A 20,282-nucleotide genomic window follows, 5' to 3' on the forward strand; every position below is an offset into this window, starting at 1 on the left:
CATGTTGTGTTCTAGGCCCTCTAGACTGGGGCATAACATGAAATGGGGACTCGTCCGGGATCTCGTTGCGCTTTGTTTCCGGTGAGTATATCTTTCCTGGTTGGCGGTTTTTTAGTGAAGTATGTTGTGGGTCTCACATGCACAGATGATGGGGACTTTGGCCGACAGCTTGGCCTGCTCGATGTTTCCTGCACCGAGAGCGTTTCCAACCCGAACACTGGCAGCAGCAGAGAATCCTAACGGGAACTATGGAGGGACAAAAGATCAGGAATTACCAAAAGTAATTGCTGCAACATAAGCAGAAGGTCAGAGGTTAAATTAAAATTAATGAGTTACCATGTAAGCTATAACAGCCAGCTCATAAACGATGGACTGGGCTCCCAGCTCAGTCTCACTGATGACTCCAGCCAGGAAACCTCCCACCTCAAACATCCACCACTCCAGACACAGCATCAGCATACTGGGGACCGCCAGCCTGACGAAGGGACCCCACTCCTGGAGACAGTCCAGGGACCAACCTGGGGGCCAGAGAACCAAGCATCAACCCATAAGAACCCAGAACCATTAAAGGAAAATTATGGGGGATATACCACAGAGCAAGTGGACCACATAGAACACATTTATGATGTTTTAAAGAAAAAATTCTACCCCGAAATGTCAAAGATCTGTGATGTGACATATATACGTTACATTGGGCGTTTATGGTATTTATGTTTATGATATTTCTTATTTTAAAATTAAAAAAACTAGACACTATTTTCTACTTACAGAGACACAAATTTGCCTTTTTGTTTGCATCTAACAAAATTGTGACATTAATAGTGCTGTTTAACAACAAATTATTTTTCAGATTTTTAAAAACAAATAACCCATTTGCCCTTTTGTTTGCATCTCCATAACATACATCAAAATTTTGACTTTAATTTGTTCTGGAAATATGGTCAGACGAAATTAAATGTAATAAAGGAAACCCTATTAACTGAAAATAATTGTTAAATGGGTTTGAACTAGCCTCGGAACAAAAAATAAGCTTTTTTAAATTAGCTATTATTTCACAATTCTGTTTCCAGTCATATTCATGCATGAAGCTGAATATGGGAGATTCTAGAAGATTTAAAGTGTTTGTTACACGGGTGTCACCATGGATTCTTATGGGTTAAGGTGAAAAGTTACCTTTTCTTTTTTTCAGGTCAATAATAAATGTCATAGAAGAGGTTTACATCATCTGAAAGCTTTGAACCTGAAGATTAATCTGAGATGAAGCTCAGCACTGTGTCAAGTTGTTCTGGTCAAAAATGTATAATAAACATGATTTAATTAATTAATTATTTATTTATTGAAGCCTATTAACCCATTTAAGGCGGGAAAGCATTACCACATTTCTACCATTAAAACCTGTTGGGCGCTGTTGTGTTATTCTACCATTAAAGCCGGGAAAGCAGATATGTCGCTTTGTAGTATTTGTAGTTTTTTCCACCTATTTTCTGTCTCTTGGCCAATGAAATGCATCAGAATACATGTGGGAGTGTCGCAATGCATCATGGGACTTTTCCAGAACTTTGAAATCATCACCAAAAAAAAGGCAGAAGACGTAAAATCACCAAAAAAAGACAAAAAAAACACACACAAGATGTAGAATTACCCCAAAAAAAGACACACATTTTAAAAAAAAATCTTGGTATGAACCAAATAATCATCAGGTCACTCTGCTCGGGCCAGTTCATCACTGCTGGCAGCTTTAATTTATCTCTTTTGTACATTTTTTGTCTTTTTTGGTCATTTTGTGACCAAAAGAAGATGTAAAAAGACACAAAAAGACCAAAAAGACAAAAAAACACACAAAAAGACATAAAAAAGACACAAAAAGACAAAAAAAGACACAAAAGACCAAAGAAATACACAAAAAATACACAAAAAATACACAAAAAAGACAAAAAAAGACACGAAAGACCAAAAAAATACACAAAAAAGAAACAAAAAAGACAAAAAAAGACACAAAAAATAAACAAAAGACGTAAAATGACCAAAAAAGACAAAAACACACCAAAAAAAAAAGACAAAAACTTTTTTTTTTATCTTGGTAAGAACCAAATAATCATCAGGTCACTCTGCTCGGGCCAGTTCATCACTGCTGGCAGCTTTCATTTTTATCTCTTTTGTACATTTGTCTTTTTTGGTCATTTTGTGACCAAAAGAAGATGTAAAAAGACACAAAAATAAGTTTTTTTTTAAATTACTTTTGTACATCTTTTGTCTTTTTTGGTCATATTGTGACACAAAAAAGACAAAAAAAAAAGACACAAAATGACCAAAAAAAAGACACAAAAAGACGTAAAATTACCAAAAAAGACAAAAAAACACAAAAAAAAGAACACAAAAGACGTAAAATCACCAAAAAAAGACACAAAAATACAAACAAAAAAAACACCCAAGAGAGACACAAAAAGTTTTTTTATCTTGCTAAGAACCAAATAATCATCAGGTCACTCTGCTCGGGCCAGTTCATCACTGCTGGCAGCTTTAATTTATCTGGTTTTAAGAGTTAATTTATTATTTTAAGTGTCCACAATGCTTATTTCTAGATTTAATAATCTTAATTTAAGAAATCTTGTCAAGGTAAATTATCTGTCCATGCAGCAAGATCATTTCCCTCAGATTTTTTTTTTTTCACCTTTTTTGCAGTGTGCATTTCCTGGTAATAGTATTTTTACAGGCCACCAGCAAAAGATTAAATGTTTCTCTCTTTTCCTGAGGTATGTGTCCAAAACAACAAAGTCACATGTGAATATCTCCTGCAGGGTATTGTGTATTTCTCATGGCAGGCCTAAGAAAACCTGGTAGTGGTTTGCACTTTGATTTCCTCAGTTCCTCCAGCAGACAGGAGAGTTATTATCATAGTGAGACTTCTGGAGGGAAAGGTCACCTTTTCATTCATCATTTGATTTAGAGCCAACTCCTCTGAGCAGATGCTAAAATACTGATATAAAAATATATGCTGATGTCAGATTTATGCTTGAAAAAAACGTCTTTCCGTTAGTTTATTCTTTAAAGTTTTTCAAATCCTGCAGATTGTTTTGTTTCTTTTCATCTGTCATGTCATTAAGTGAGCTTTAAGTTAAACAGAGCTGGTTAACACAGTTAATGCTTCACTCAATTCATAAATAATTGAGCAGACTTTGAATTCAAGTCAGAAAAAGTCCAGAATGACTGCAAATTATTTGCTCATCTTACATAACAACCTTCTGACAAATTACACAACTGAACTGTCTAAACCACAGATCCTAGCAGCATGTTGGAAACGCACGTAATCACCAAATAACAGAATTTATCATAGCCAGAAACTTTAAAAGCAAATATGATTGTAGGACTTTCAAATTTCCACCTGTCCCTGAACACATCATGTGTGATGAATGCTACCATCAGAAAAATAACTGAAATTAATCGTACAAAAGTGATATTTCTTCATGTCTTGATTAAAATGTTAGCCAAAAATGAGTGTTTGCACTAATCAGATACTGATACAAATTAATTCAAATAAAAAGATACAAATTGACCAAAAAAAGACACAAAATTACCAAAAAAGACGTAAAAAATCCCCCCAAAAGATACAAAATGACAAAAAAAAAGACGTAAATTTACCAACAAAAAACATTACCAAAAAAAAGACATAAAATTACCAAAAAAAGACACAAAATTACCCAAAAAGACGTAAAATAACAAAAAAATGACACAAAATGACCAAAAGAAGACGTAAAATGACCAAAAGAAGACATAAATGACCAAAAAAGACGTGAAGTGACCAATAAAAAGACAGAAAATGACCAAAAAAAGACAAAATGACAAAAAAAAAGACACAAAATTACCAAAAAAGACGTTTCCTACACTTAGACTCTTGAAGACATTCATTTCAATGGGTCGTTGGTTCAATGGTTCAATGTTTCCTCCAGGCAACATTCAGACAAGAAACCGGTTAAAAAAGTTCCTTTTATAATGTTTTTAAATTTAAAATGTTACGTATTGAACCCTGTTGAAGCTACTGAATCTTTTATACATGTTTATTAAATAAATTATGTTAATTACGTTATGGTACAATGTTTCCGATACGGACAACAAACCCCAAAAACCTCTAAAAAATAAAAGAATCATAAAATTTCTTCAGATTATGTTTATTTAGTCTATTTTAAGACAAAAACATTTTTTCCAACTGGTATCCTAATGCGTACGGTAGAAGGTTAAATGATATGATACGAGGTGATGATATGAGGTTTTCAAAATGTAAACAGTTCAATATATGAAACCCACATTTTCTCCAACACTGGTAACAAAGACGAGGCTAAAGTGAAAGTAAATCCTAACTCCTTTAATAACCATTACACAGTTAGAGAGATAACTGATCCTGTCAAACATTACAAACTAAATGTTCACAACAGACTCCAAAAGACTGGAGACTTGAATGATGAAAGAGGATGAAACTACTGGATACAATACAAGAAAGTTAAAGAAGTCAAGCCTGTAAGAACAAAATCACACTTTTTATCATATTCCATGTGTTGGTCAGTGAACTCACCTCCCCATGTGGCTTTATGCAGACCTCTCCAGCAGATGTAGACACATAAGACCACAGCCAGCACATACTCTGAGATAGCATTAGCTGCAGCAGATCCACTAAAATAAAACCAAACAACAGCACAATTAGAGACTTTATAGGAATTAAAGCCCCGCCCCTTATGCTATAGCCACGCCCCCTTTCATAAAATGACCACGTTGCATCCTTTAATGCAGTAGTTCTCAACCTTTTTGAGTCGCGACCCCCAATTTAACATGCATGTTGTCCGCGACCCCCGCTCACTGAACACAATCTCACACGCACAGTTCAGATCACCCAAAAAAGAAACAAAATGACCAAAAAAAGGAAACAAAATGAGCAAAAAAGACACAAATTGACCAAAGAATGATAAAAAAAGACACAAAATGATCAAAAAAGACACAAATTGACCAAAAAATGATAAAAAAAGACACAAAATGAGCAAAAAAAAAGACACAAAATGACCAGAAAAGACACAGAATGACCAAAAAAGGAAACAAAATGAGCAAAAAAGACACAAATTGACGCACAGTTCAGATCACCCAAAAAAAAAGAAACAGAATGACCAAAAAAAGGAAACAAAATGACCAAAAAAGACACAAATTGACCAAAGAATGATAAAAAAAGACACAAAATGATCAAAAAAGACACAAATTGACCAAAAAATGATAAAAAAAGACACAAAATGAGCAAAAAAAAAGACACAAAATGACCAGAAAAGACACAAAATGACCAAAAAAGACACAAAATGACCCAAAAAAGAAAAAAAATTACCAAAAAGACACAAAATGACTAAAAAAAAGACACAGAATGACCAAAAAAGGAAACAAAATGAGCAAAAAAGACACAAATTGACGCACAGTTCAGATCACCCAAAAAAAGAAACAAAATGACCAAAAAAAGGAAACAAAATGAGCAAAAAAGACCCAAATTGACCAAAGAATGATAAAAAAAAGACACAAAATTACCAAAAATGACACAAAATGACCAAAAAAAGGAAACAAAATGACCAAAAAAGACACAAATTGACCAAAGAATGATAAAAAAAAGACACAAAATGTCCAAAAAAAAGACATTAAATGACCAAAAAGACTAAAACACATTAACACATGAACACTTTAACACAGTGGAGACAGAGCTGACTTCCAAAATGATTTGGCGACCCCCAGAAATCATTCCGCGACCCCAATTGGGGTCCCGACCCCAAGGTTGAGAATAGCTGCTTTAATGAACTCCTCCAACAAATGTTATCCGATTGACTTCAAACTTGGTCAGCACCATCACAAGGCCTTTGGGATCAAAAGTTACCAAAAGCTTTACTGCCCGACACAATATGTTGGCGTGACATGGCGGCAAAAAATGGCGTCTCGCCATAAAACATGAGACAGTTAATATGAAACCTTCCATCACATTTAGTACAACTTTATTGAGTTTTATAATATACTAACAATTAGTAGGCTCCACTACAAAATAAAGATGTTGGAAAACTCACGCCACGCCCAGCTCCAGAGGGTAGAGGAAGACGTAGTTGATGACCGCGTTGAAGATATTAGCAATGGCTCCAGTCACCACCTGAGGCCAGATGATTCCCTGTAACCACAGCACATAGCAGTATTAATACTACTTTCAATAACTTTATAAACGTTATAATCAGTGGGTTTCATTGCAACTGCACCTGATTTTGAAGATACCTCGCTTGCAGCTGGTACATAAAAGCAGCCTGAAGGAGGAAAATAGAAAAATCATTCAGTTTCTTTGGCACAATGTTTTTGCAAATTTTAGATGCGAGTATAACAATCAAGCACAAAATTGAATAAAAATGTATGTATTGTGACATTATTTTCATGCAAAATGTTTAAAATGCATTGAACTCACTGGCAGAGAAGGCATGAAGACATTCACATAGAGCTGGGCGAGTCTTCATAGAGAATGGAAATACAGAAATATGCATTATGGAACAGTTGGAACACATATTATTACATACAATACATAGTATTTTGTGAAAGCAGCAATCTTCGAATATCATCGTATTTTAATATTGAGATATTTCATCAAAAATATTGTTATTAGGGCCCGAGCACTAACAGAGCGAGGATCCTATTGAAATTGGTCCGTTTATTATTAGGGCCCGAGCACTAACAGTGGAGGACCCTATTGAAATTGGTCCGTTTATTATTAGGGCCTGAGCACTAACAGTGGAGGACCCTATTGAAATTGGTCCATTTATGATTATAACAGCAAATTAATCGTGTTTTTGAGGGCTTTATCATATTCCAAAACTCACCAAACTTGGGACAAAATTCAATCCTGTCGAAAATGTACATATTTCATTGTTTCCAGAAATGGGCGTGGCTAAATGACCTACTAGCGCCCCCTAGAATTGAGCCCCAAAAACAGGTTTGTCGTAGAGACCCGAAATTTGGTACATCCATTTATCATGGGAAGACGCACCAAAAAGTCTCAAGAAGCCATACCCAAAAACGAACAGGAAGTCGGCCATCTTGGATCGAAAATGGCGTTTTAGACGTTTTTCGCCATTTCCACGCCACATACTTTAACAAACTCCTCCTACAGATTTAATCCGATCAACTTTGTACTTGTTAAGTAGCATCACAAGGCCTTTGACATCAAAAGTTATTTAAAAGCTTTGCAGACCGTCACACTATGGGGGCGTGGCATGGAGGCAAAATATGGCGTTTTGGCATAAAACACGACACTGTATAACTTGACCATACATTGTCCAATCTGCCTCAAACTTCAAACAAAGGTTCATCACTGAACAGTTCTACATAACAATATTTCATAAAGTCCCGCCCTTTTTGATGAGCCACGCCCCCTTTCCCCAACTAATGAACCGTTTGTCGTAGAGACTTTCATGTGTCTGCACCATCCGTCAGAGCTTCTTCTTCTTTTTTAAAACAGGAAATTAAAGGAGCAGTTTGACTTTAGGCTGAATTCCACATGCTCAGATCCTAAAGTAGAAGGATCATCCAGGCATGGATGGAGAGAGGCAGGAAAGAGAAAGTGTCATAAAAATCTCACTTCTCAAATCCCCTTTTACATGCAACTGCTTCAGTTATGTGTATATCAGTTACCTATCCCTTCTTAAAAGGGAAGGTCCATTATTTTTATCATTCTTAGGATGAGACAATTTCAAGAAGTAGACACTTTCATCCTACATCTGAGAGTTCATACAACACAAGAAAACATATATTCACAAGAAAACACATGAGTTAGTGCCGTGGGTTAAGTTTAGTCCAATAGGACGTAGGGCTGGGCGATATATCAATATAAGAAATATATTGATATATTTTGGAATTAGACCATATCACATGTATTGATATAGTTCAGATTCTCTCTCGAATACTAGGGTTTGTCATATTTCGTTCTTTTGTAATGTTTGTTATTCTTTTCAAATATAAATATATTTCAGAAAAAGATCGGCCTATTTTATTTCACAGGCTATTTTTATTTAAATGTGCACTTTATGGAGCTTTGGTTTTAAAAAAAAAAAAGGTACTCCTGTTATACAGTATTTATGTTCACATAAATAAACGGTTTCAATGAAACTACTTGTGACACTTTGACTGAACATCTGCTCTCACTTTGAGATAAAAATATCGGAATACATATCGTATATCGATATTCAGCCTAAATATATGCAGATATGACTTTTCGGCCATATCGCCCAGCCCTAAAATCGTCTCCTCCACCTTGTTCCACTATGCCAGACTGCACTATGAAAGGGTACTAATATCACTTTGCCTTCACAGGATCACTATGAACACCCGAAGGCGAAAAGCGGCCACAGATCTTTCCGGCAGTTTGGCGGGACGGCATTATGAAAGGGGCTATTGGAAGAGCATGGTTAGCATGAACATGTGTGTGCCTAAATATAGGAGTTCAGGTAGGCCACAGCTGTTCTAGTTGCTGTTTTGTAGGCAAGAGTCAGGGTTTTGAATCTGGTGTGGTCAGCTACTGGGAGCCAGAGCAGAGATATGATCTGGATCATCTGCAGAGGTTTGAAAGTGCACGTGGGAAGGCCTGTGTTAGAGATTAATACAATTAGCAATGGTCTGCATTATGACTAGGGTTGCCAACTCCCCGAAAAATAAATAAGGGACTCCTCATTGGCCGGGCCAACCATTTGACTTAAACTTGAATTGAATTAGATGCATATTTTTTTGTGACATGAATACATGGAAAACAAATTATTATCCAGCAATTCACTTTAATGCAAAATAACAATTAGGCCCTGTTCTTCAAAGATGTAGTGGAGTTTGCTGATAACAATTGGATTTACTCCTTTTGTTGGCTTTTGAAATGCAGCATGTATGCAATTGAATGGCCATTTTGGAAGATTTTGGCATTCCATAATTCCAAATTGGTTCAGTAAAAAGGCATCAAATTCATGTCATGAACACATGGGGACCTGGTCTTCAAGGATGCACTGGAGTTTGCTGATAACAAATTGATTTACTTATTTTATTGGAGCAGCATGAATACGAAGGCCTGTGTTAGAGATTAATAAAATTAGCAATGGTCTGCATTTTGACCTTTAGTAAAACGCTGCTTTGAGGTGTATTTGGCGGGGCATAAAACACAGATTTTATGTGCACACAGAAGTAAGGAGTATCAAAAGAAAGGACATACTGATAACACTTAACCACATATTGGAGGGTAAGCAGATGAAAAACTGAAGAACTCTTTGTGCTCCAGTTCAAGGCCGTGGGCCCAGGAGGAGACAGCCACTGACCAACACCAGACAAGATACAGAAGGCTGCTGTTAGCTGTTTTTTTCTTCCACAGGCCAAGGTTATAATAGTTTTGGATTTTTCACTAGTTTTAGTTTTAATTTGATTGTCAATTTTTGTTTTCAAATTCTGTTAGTTTTAATGAGTTTTTAGAGTGAGTTTGCTAGTTTTAATTCGTTTTTATTTTTGGGAAAATGCTTAGTTTTAGTTTAGTTTTTATTAGTTGTAGTTGTTTTGTAATGCGGTATTTGTTGGGTCCAGATTCAATAAGGTCACAATAAATGTTTCCTTTATTTCCTTTGTCTGATCCATCTCAGCCCCAATAAGTTTATTAAGTCATAAAACCAGATAGATGAAATAGATTTCATATCAACCAAAAAGGTTTACGGATGAAAAAAGTTGAGAAAGACGAAAAAGGACATTTTCACTATAATTTTAGTTAGTTTTAGTTAGTTTGAGTTAGTCTTGTAACCATAAAATACAGTTTCAGTTAGTTATCGTTTTTTTTTTAAACTCTCGTTTTTATTTTTATTTCAGTTAACGAAAATGTTTTTTCATTTGTAGTTTTCATTATTTCGTTAGTTTTCATTAACTATAATAACCTTGCAAGAGGCTAGGACTACAGCCTGCGTGCCAACGTAATGGGCGGGCCGAGTCTAAACCCTGGTGCTGCCCCAACACTTTTGACCAATCAGATAGTCGCACATTTACATTATAAAACTGTGTAAAAGTAAGTTAGGCATCCTTTTCTGGGAGGTGGTTACAGCTAACTGCTCACTATTTCATTATTGTCTTAAATAAATAGTCAAAAGGATTTTACTCTCCTCTCATCTGTTCTGCAAAAAAACAAACAGTAGGGGAGTTGCAGTAGACGATATAACAAGGGCCTGCATCGGTTAGTTGTTTGGTGAATAAAATGTATAAAAATATCAATGAGTGTTTCCCAAACCACAAGATGACGTCCTCAAATCTCTTGGTTTGTCCACAAACCAAAGAGATATTCAGTTTATTGTCATAAAGGAACAAAGAAACCAGAAATATTCACATTGAAGAAGCTGAAATCAGAGAATTTGGACTTATTGTCTTTAAAAAAAACTGCTCAAACCAATTATTGGATTATCAAAATAGTTGATGATTAATTTAATAATCGATTAATCGAATAATTGTTAAAGCTCTTTATATATATACATTTTCTAAATATGGTCAAAATAATATATTATATATATATATATATATATATATATATATATATATATATATATATATATATTATTTTGACCATATTTAGAATATTTTCCCCGCTTTACCTTGCTGTCAGAGTAATTTCCGATGGAAAACTGAAGCAGTTATTTCTCTTTCTAACCTGTAGCCTGACATTAACTAGCAGAACTAGAGAGTTACTCATCTACGGCTGTTTCAAGTTGGTTTTATTATTGTTTGACTTTCAGATCCAAACTACCTTGGCATACCTCTGTGCTTTTATTGCTAATTTTAGCACCTTGCAGGGCCTAATGACAGGTCGAAACATAATTTAACATAAATACTGGGCTTTGATAGGAATGCTCACCTGAGTTTTGGCACATTTTGCTGTTTAATAATTAACATGGATTCCATTAACAAATTGTTAAGTCTAGAAAGCCTGTACAGCTAAATCAACGAAGGCAAAGACACTGAAACTAGGGCTGGGCAATATGGACCAAAAGTCATATCCCGATATATTTAGGCTGAATATTGATATACGATATATATCCGGATATTTTTATCACAAAGTGAGAGCAAATGTTCAGTCAAAGTCAAATATGACATTTATTGAAACCGTTTATTTAAGTGAACATAAATACTGTATAACAACAGGAGGACCTTTTTTTAATCAAAGCTCCATAAAGTGCACATTTAGATGAAAAATACCATTGGTCATACCATTCCCATAGCATTACCATCCATTCACATAGCTGTCTGGTGCATAAAGAAGATGCTGTCTGACCTTTACTGTAGAAAAAATAGTGAGTAATTAATCTGATGCTAAATCAAAACAGTATATAGTATAGTAGAGGATGTTTTTCAACCATTCGGATGTAATATTTCAACATAACGAGTTAGCTAAATACAGTGGTGGAAAGTAACTAAGTACATTTACTCAAGTACAATTTTGAGGTACTTGTACTTTACTTGAGTATTTCCACTTTATGTAACTTTATACTTCTACTCTAAAACATTTAGAGGCAAATATTGAACATTTTACTCAACTACATTTATCTGACAGCTTAAGTTACTTTTCATGTTGAGATTTCAATTCAATTCAAAGTTTTTTGTCATATATACTAGGGCTGGGCGATATGGACCAAAAGTCATATCCCGATATATTTAGGCTATATATATATATATATATATATATTTTTTTTTATCACAAAGTGAGAGCAAATGTTCAGTCAAAGCCAAATATGACAAGTAGTTTTATTGAAACCATTTATTATATTTGTTTATTATAAGTGAACATAAATACTGTATAACACAGGACCTTTTTAAAAAAAAAATCAAAACTCCACAAAGTGCACATTTAAATAAAAAAAACCTCTTAAATAAAAATAGCCTATGAAATAGAATAGGCCAAACTTTTTCTGAAATAAATACATTTATATGTAAAGAAAGAAAGAAAATTAACTATATCGATATATGTGATATGCTCTAATTCCATACCACATTTAAACATATATCGATATATTTTTTATATCGCCCAGCCCTACGCTGAAAGTGTATATTTAAGGGTTAAACCCAGACTGACCTGGCCACCTCGGGGCTCTGTCTGACCGCCAGCAGGAGAGGTTCAGTGTTGATGAGGACGGCCCAGCAGGGGAAACAGGCCAGCAGCAGGATCAGGACCCCCCTCTGGAGAATCACACCCACTCGCTTCAGGTTACCACTCCCATACGTCTGCAACAGGGAAACACCAGATCACACCAACAACCAATCACAGCGAGGGTATAATCGCTCAAAGAAAACTAACAGGAAACAAAAGCTCATTGTTGAGTTGTTTTAAAGGAGACCCCAGGAGAACCTGGGAACCCAGCAGTGGTGGTTCTGTTTGTCTTGGTTAGATAAACGAAGAGAAACCAGAGTTCTACCTGAGATATGAGGGTATCACAGGTTAGAGACAGACCAGTGCCAATGGAAATACCAGTCACGTTCACCACCTGGAGGAGAAAAGAAACAACATTCAGGGAAAAACAGACGTATCAAAAGGATCAGAAACATCCAGATGGACGTACAGGAGTGATCATGCATGCTGGGATCAGGACTCACTGCTATCGCTAAAGCTACTCCTGCTAGTTCAGTTTTTCCCAGGTGACCACAGAACACGGTGCTGACGAAGCTGAGCATGAAGACCATCAGCTGGGAAATGACCTGCAGACAACAAAAACAAACACAATTGATACATAATACAAATACAAATACAGCTAATGTGACCAGCTAATGTGCCACCGCCTAATGTGCAACAGGCTAATTTGACCGGCTAATGTGCGACCGGCTAATGTGTGACTGGCTAATGTGACCAGCTACTGTGCCACCAGCTAATGTGACCGGCTAATGTGCAACCGGCTAATGTGACCGGCTAATGTGCGACCGGCTGATGTGCAACCGGCTAATGTGACCGGCTAATGTGCAACCGGCTAATGTGCAACCGGCTAATGTGACCGGCTAATGTGCAACCGGCTAATGTGCAACCGGCTAATGTGCAACTGGCTAATGTGACCGGCTAATGTGCAACCGGCTAATGTGACCGGCTAATGTGACTGGCTGATGTGCAACTGGCTAATGTGACCGGCTAATGTGCAACCGGCTAATGTGCGACCGGCTGATGTGCAACCGGCTAATGTGACCGGCTAATGTGCAACCAGCTAATGTGACTGGCTAATGTGCAACCGGCTAATGTGCAACCGGCTAATGTGCAACCGGCTAATGTGACCGGCTAATGTGCAACCGGCTAATGTGACCGGCTAATGTGCAACCGGTTAATGTGCAACCGGCTAATGTGCAACCGGCTAATGTGACCAGCTAATATGCGACCGGCTAATGTGACTGGCTAATGTGCAACCTACTAATGTGCAACCGGCTAATGTGCAACCGGCTAATGTGACCAGCTAATGTGCGACCGGCTAATGTGACTGGCTAATGTGCAACCTACTAATGTGCAACCGGCTAATGTGCAACCGGCTAATGTGACCGGCTAATATTACCGGCTAATGTGCAGCCTGCTAATGTGTCCGGCTAATGTGTAGCCTGCTAATGTGTCCGGCTAATGTGACCGGCTAATGTGCAACCGGCTAATGTGACCGGCTAATGTGCAACCTGCTAATGTGTCCGGCTAATGTGACCGGCTAATGTGACCAGCTAATGTGCTGCCTGCTAATGTGTCCGGCTAATTTGTATTATTCAAGAATATAATGATCCTCGACATATATTACTATTGTTATTATTATTACTAAACTGCATTAAATCTACTGTCACTTTTTGGATACATCAATAATTAACAACTTGTGTTATTGCATAATCTTGTAGAGGCGGCCTCAGTTTATTGTTTCTATATTTGCATAGCACATATTAAATTACCTAATAAATAAATAAATAAATAAATAAATAAAATAAATAAATATCCTTCATAGCGTTATAAAAAAAGCTAATTACTGATAGAAACACAGTAAACCAAAGTTGGAGGAATGCAGTGATGGAAAGTAACGAAGTACATTTACTGAAGTACTGTACTTAAGTACAATTTTGTGGTACTCATACTTTACTTGAGTATTTCCATTTTATGTAACTTTATACTTCTACTTCACTACATTTAGAGGCAAATATTGAACTTTTTACTCCACTACATTTATCTGACAGCTTTAGTTACTTTACAGGTCGAGATTTAACATATAAAATGACAAATTTAGACATAAAATGACTACCTAGAGACAAAAAAACACCAAAAAATACAAGAAAAGAAGAAAAAGAACTTCGACAAAAATACCAAAAATACGCAAAATGTCTATTCAGGGACATAAAACAACTAGAAGAAATATTAATTATAAAGATGCTGAAAACTGCCAAAAAAAATACATAAAAAGACGACAAAGGGGTAAAAAAAACTGCTACAAATAGATACAAATTACACAACAAGATGCACAAAATGTCCAAAAAAAAAGACATAAAAGGGTTAAAAAGAGACGTTTAATAACCAATTTTTAGGTTCTTTACTTGAATATTTCCATTTTATGTAACTTCATACTTCTACTCTACTACATTTAGAGGCAAATATTGAACTTTCAGAGTTAAATCTTTAAATAAACTGATCACAACTACCAAATATTCATTCATTTTCAGAAGTTTAACACTTTCCAATGTATTTACTACTTCTACTCTACTACATTTAGAGGTAAATATTGAACTTTTTACTCCACTACATTTATCTGACAGCTTTAGTTACCTTTCAGCTAAACATTTAACATAAAAGATGACAATTTTAGACATAAAATGACAATTTTAGACATAAAATGACTACCTAGAGACAAAAAACGACCAAAAAATACAAGAAAATAAGAAAAACAACCTCAACAAAAATAGTATTTCCATTATTATGTAACTTTATACTTCTACTCCACTAAGATTAGAGGTAAATATTGAACTTTCAGAGTTAAATCTTTAAATAAACTGATCACAACTACCAAATATTCATTCATTTTCAGAAGTTTAACACTTTTATTTATTGATGTATTTTAGTTACTTTCAACATGTTTTATCTGTTTATTATTACTGTTTTGTTTTTTGGAGTATTAGTACTTTTACTAAAGTAAAAGATCTGAAAACTGAGACACGTGAAGTAGACAACAGAACACAGAGTTAGTGTTGCATTCACGTTCAGCTCGGAGCAAACAGACATTCAGTGAGTAGAGAAGTCTTACCACCGGTCCCGCTAGTTTAAAGAGTTGCAGCAGCTCCTGCCGGTACTCCTGCGGGACCAGGAGCCGCATGTTCCTCCTGCAGGAGCTCCAGCAGCCTCCGGAGTCCTGAGGAGGAGCAGCAGAACCCGCTTCACCCGGTTTTATTTCTCCTTTCAGCCCCTCAGAGAGTCCGGCTGGTGATCTAGTGGATCCCTCCATGTCTCAGTGTCTCTAACGGTGACAGAGTGAAACGTGCTCGGCTCCATCTGATCCACTAACAGGAGGAGGAGGAGGAGGAGGAGGAGGAGGAAGGGTTAATAAGGGAGATCCTCCGAGCCAACCACCTCCTGCAGGAGTTTTAGGGGCGTCACTGCTATTGGGTAGACCTGGTGGTGCATTCAAGTGCACACTATGAGGGTCAGTTTACTCATACTTCCTGTCTAAATAGATTCATAATGAATGTGTTTCTGTGTTTCTGACTCATTTTTCTTCTGTTTTTCAGAATAATTTTTTCTGTTTTTATGATTATTTTTTCCTGTTTTTCAGACAAATTTGTTCTATTTTTCAGACTTTTTTTCTGTTTTTCTGCACATTATGAGGGTCAGTTTACTCAGACTTCCTGTCTAAATAGATTCATAGATGGATGGATGGATGGATGGATGGATGGATGGATGGATGGATAGATAGATAGATAGATAGATAGATAGATAGATAGATAGATAGATAGATAACAACACAATTAAATAAAGAGAACCTAGACAAATTCAAGCAATAAAATACAATAAAAATCAAATGTCTAAAGAAGGAGTATGGATTGTAGTGCAGAATAAAATATAAATATACAGTAAAAAAAATGTTTAAAAAAAATGTCATTGCATAGTTTAGAGAATCATTGTAAAGGAGAATAAAGTAAAGGTTTTTCTGTGTTATATAAGGTGTCATATTTTGACTATGTCTTTTTTTGCAAATTCTGTGGTGGACTCTGCTAACACATCCACGTGCTCTTATTTTGAAAGCTACATGTGTTTGCTTTTATTTTGAAGGCGGGTCTAACACGTTCTTACCGTAACGCCGCATGGTATAATGTTCAATTTACACTGAAAGTCTAAACTTGGAGCTCAGAACAACGTTAAAAATTCTGACATTCGTGTAGACCTTGAACGCACCATTCGCCGTCAGACTCCGTATGTGTGCTGCAATGTTGCAATACGAGTACTTTTACTTTTGATACTTTAAGTACATTTTGATGCTGATACTTTTGTACTTTTACTACAGTAAGTTTTGAATGCAGGACTTTTACTGTAGTGGAGTCATTTCACAGTGTGTATTAGTACTTAGTAACAGTAAAAAAATAAAAAATAAAGTGTCTATTATGAAACATTTTTTGGTGTCATGATCCCAGAGACAGTTTGTGTGATCAGAGTTCTGATGCAGATTAAAAGCAGCGAGTCACCTGGTTCTGATCCAGCTGACTGCATGGAAACAGAGTCAACAGGTGTTGGATGGCACAACTCTATTTGTGTCTGTTGACCTTTGACCTCTGGGGGGCTACATGCTGTCAAAACACGGCCAAGGCTTTATTTATTCCTTTGCATTATGTTTATTATATGCTCTATATGTTATATACTCTTATCAATGTTGCAGTGTTCCTTTTACATGTTTTCTTAATTATGAACTATTGAGATCTGCACTGAATGTATTGATCACTTCAGCTGTCAATACGGAAGCGTGTTGCATTCACTTGAATAATTAGAGTAATTTATTTTTTGGTTTGTTTTTCGGGGTAATTATTTCTGTTTTAATGAGTAATTTTCCCTTGGTTTTATTTATTATATATTTCTATGTTTTTCTGACTTTTTTCTGTTTTTCTGAATAATTTTTTCAGTTTTTCAGAGTAATTTTCCCCCCGTTTTTCTGAGTATTTTTTCAGTTTTTCTGAGTATTTTTTTTTTCAGTTTTTCGGGGTATTTTTTCCTGTTTTTCTGAATAATTTTTTCAGTTTTTCTGAGTATTTTTTCCTGTTTTTCTGACAATTTTTTTTCTGTTTTTCTGTCTAATTATTTCTGTTTTTTTGAGTATTTTTTTCTATTTTTTTTGAGTATTTTTTTCTGTTTTTCTGACTAATTTTTTTTCAGTTTTTCAAAGTAATTTTTCCTGTTTTTCTGACAATTTTTTTTATGTTTTTCTGACTTATTATTTCTGTTTTTTTGAGTATTTTTTTCTGTTTTTCAGACTAATTATTTCTGTTTTTTTGAGTATTTTTTTCTATTTTTTTGAGTATTTTTTTCTGTTTTTCTGACTATTTTTTTTTCAGTTTTTCAAAGTAATTTTTCCTGTTTTTCTGACAATTTTTTTCTGTTTTTCTGACTTATTATTTCTGTTTTTTTGAGTATTTTTTTCAGTTTTTCAGACTAATTATTTCTGTTTTTTTGAGTATTTTGTTCTATTTTTTGGAGTATTTTTTTCAGTTTTTCTGACAATTTTTTTTTCAGTTTTTCAGAGTAATTTTTTTCCGTTTTTCTGACTATCTTTTACTTTTTATCTATCTTACTAGCAATAATCTATAAAATACCAGCAATTATTGAAAACATGTCTTTCCCAGTTTCTCAGTCCAATGTGTATAAATGTTGTTTTGCTGGTTAAAAACTCAAAGTTACTCAGTTTAACATGTTATAAAACAACAACAGCAACAGCTGCAGATCTCCATGTTTCAGAGGCTAAAAACAGCATTTTCTACCATTTTTGCATGAAATAATTACTTGAATGATGAATCGATTATCAAAATATCATTATTATATAATAATATATCATTATTATATAATAATTTTTCAGTCATTTGACTTATCGATGAGTCGAACAGATTCAGAAGAAAGTCTAAAGATGCTTCAGGGACTCTTTGTGAAGTTTAAGTTAATAAATATGAAAGATTCACAGGAACACATGAACAATCGTACAAAATCATACAAAGTTTTATTGTTCACATTTGCAGACAAGCGTATGAAGGGCATGAATTCAGAATGCAGACAAATAATATTCAGTTTTTTAGAGTCAGTTTGGTCTAAACAGTTTAAACATGTGATCATGTGTTATTCCAGTGTGAGCCACATGGAGGCGCTGTTACAGAAGGAGCCTGGAGCAACAACAAGGCTGTTAATAATCTTCCTTCATCATACTGTAAAAAAAAAAACAGTTGTTTTTATGGTAAAAACCAGCAGCTGTGGTTGCCAGAACTTTACCGTAATAAATACGGTGCAACTTTTTATAATATTACGGTAAAAAGAAATGAACACTGTTGATTTCACTTTTAAGATTGACAATTTATTCCATATTTTACCGTATAAATAAAAAGTTTTTCCATCAAAAGAAACGCTGTTCTGCCATATAATTGACAAGAAAATACTTTATAAAAGCTGCATAAATTAAAGATTTTACCATTGAATATTACAGTATATATATATTCTTGTTAGAGATATGGTGTTTAGTACATTTAACAGTTAGAAAAAAGTATTTTTTACACAGGATATATGCAAAAATTACAGTGATGCTTGTATATATATTACAGTATATTTTTGCTACAAACACGGAGTATTTTACAGTGGAGTAATGTATTTTATTTTTTAAAAACGGTACACCCTTTTTCAGTAATTTTGTGTTTAAAAAAAAAAAAATCATTTTACATCCTTTTTTAGTAATTTTGTGTCTTTTGTTCCAAACACAAAAAATGACAAAAAATACAAAAAACAAAGAAATTGACAAAAGTGACACAAAAATAACAAAAATGTACATAAAACACACACAAAAACCCACATAAAAACCAAATCTTTTTAACGAAAAAACCCACTTAAAACACACCAAAAACACATACATTTTTCACAAAAACTGAAAATGACAAAAATTACATAAAACACATAAAAAAATTTTTTTTTTAATTTTACAAAAAACACAATGTCATGTATTTTATTTTCAAAGACTGTACACCCTTTTTCAGTAATTTTGTGTTTAAAAAAAAAAAAAAAACATTTTACATCCTTTTTAGTAATTTTGTGTCTTTTGTTCCAAACACAAAAAAATTTACAAAAATGACACAAAAATAACAAAAATTTACATAAAACACACAAAAACCCACATAAATTTGAATTCACAAAAATTACATAAAAAAACATTTTTTCAATCTTACAAAAAGCACAATGTAATGTATTTTATTTTTTAAAACTGTACACCCTTTTTCAGTAATTTTGTGTTTTAAAAAAACAAACAATTTACATCCTTTTTTAGTAATTTTGTGTCTTCCAAACACAATGCATTTTTTTTTACAGTGGAGTAGTTAATTTAAAAAAAAAATGTTAAAACTACTGTTTTGGCTGATATAAACATTTACAGTGTTTCATTGTTACTGAAACTGAATTAAATCATTTATCATTTTAAGTCTTTTACTGTCATGTTTTAACAGTTTTTCACCATAAACCTACAGACGTTTACAGTCTTCCTCCCACTTTTCTTGCTCCAGCAGATAATAATCAGACAGGAAGTGGACGGCCCATCCTCCCTTTCAGCCTCCTGGTTTCCACTCTGACTTCTCTTTTGTTTCACAACCAAAACAACCAGACGTATCGGTCGATCTCATGATTAACATGAAAGATATTTATTAATGTTAGCAAAGAATATGATAACAAGAATCCTCCTGAGACACTTTAACGCTACAACGACTCTGTCTGAAGTTCATATTCTCTCTAAAAGAACACGTACGGTTTATGCAAATAATACATACAGTGGTGGAAGAAGTATTCAGATCCTTTACTGCAGTAAAAGTACTAATACACACTGTGAAATGACTCCACTACAGTAAAAGTCCTGCATTCAACACTTACTGAAGTAAAAGTACAAAAGTATCAGCATCAAAATGTACTTAAAGTATCAAAAGTAAAAGTACTCGTTATGCAGAATGAAAACACTCAGATTGTTTTATATATTATAAATATATATGCATTTTTGGTAATTTTGTATTTTTAAAAAAAATGG

The 20,282-nt window shown here is 34.5% G+C and overlaps 1 protein-coding gene across 1 annotated transcript in view; it reads right to left on the reverse strand.

Moving 5' to 3' along the window:
* The window catches only part of LOC131979703 (multidrug and toxin extrusion protein 1-like), a 36,046-nt gene that overhangs the window by 14,525 nt on the left and 1,239 nt on the right, over positions 1-20,282 (reverse strand). Inside the window, exons 2-11 of the mRNA XM_059343708.1 lie at positions 15,285-15,537; positions 12,640-12,741; positions 12,462-12,530; positions 12,122-12,270; positions 6,461-6,503; positions 6,261-6,305; positions 6,078-6,175; positions 4,568-4,665; positions 337-518; positions 138-246 (exon numbers count right to left, since the gene is read on the reverse strand). Coding sequence (XP_059199691.1) covers positions 138-246; positions 337-518; positions 4,568-4,665; positions 6,078-6,175; positions 6,261-6,305; positions 6,461-6,503; positions 12,122-12,270; positions 12,462-12,530; positions 12,640-12,741; positions 15,285-15,482 — 1,093 coding nt within the window. The 5' untranslated portion in view covers positions 15,483-15,537. The remainder of the gene's footprint in view (positions 1-137; positions 247-336; positions 519-4,567; positions 4,666-6,077; positions 6,176-6,260; positions 6,306-6,460; positions 6,504-12,121; positions 12,271-12,461; positions 12,531-12,639; positions 12,742-15,284; positions 15,538-20,282) is intronic.

The sequence above is a fragment of the Centropristis striata genome, chromosome 1 (assembly GCF_030273125.1).
Source record: "Centropristis striata isolate RG_2023a ecotype Rhode Island chromosome 1, C.striata_1.0, whole genome shotgun sequence".
In the NCBI taxonomy this organism is placed as follows: domain Eukaryota; kingdom Metazoa; phylum Chordata; class Actinopteri; order Perciformes; family Serranidae; genus Centropristis; species Centropristis striata.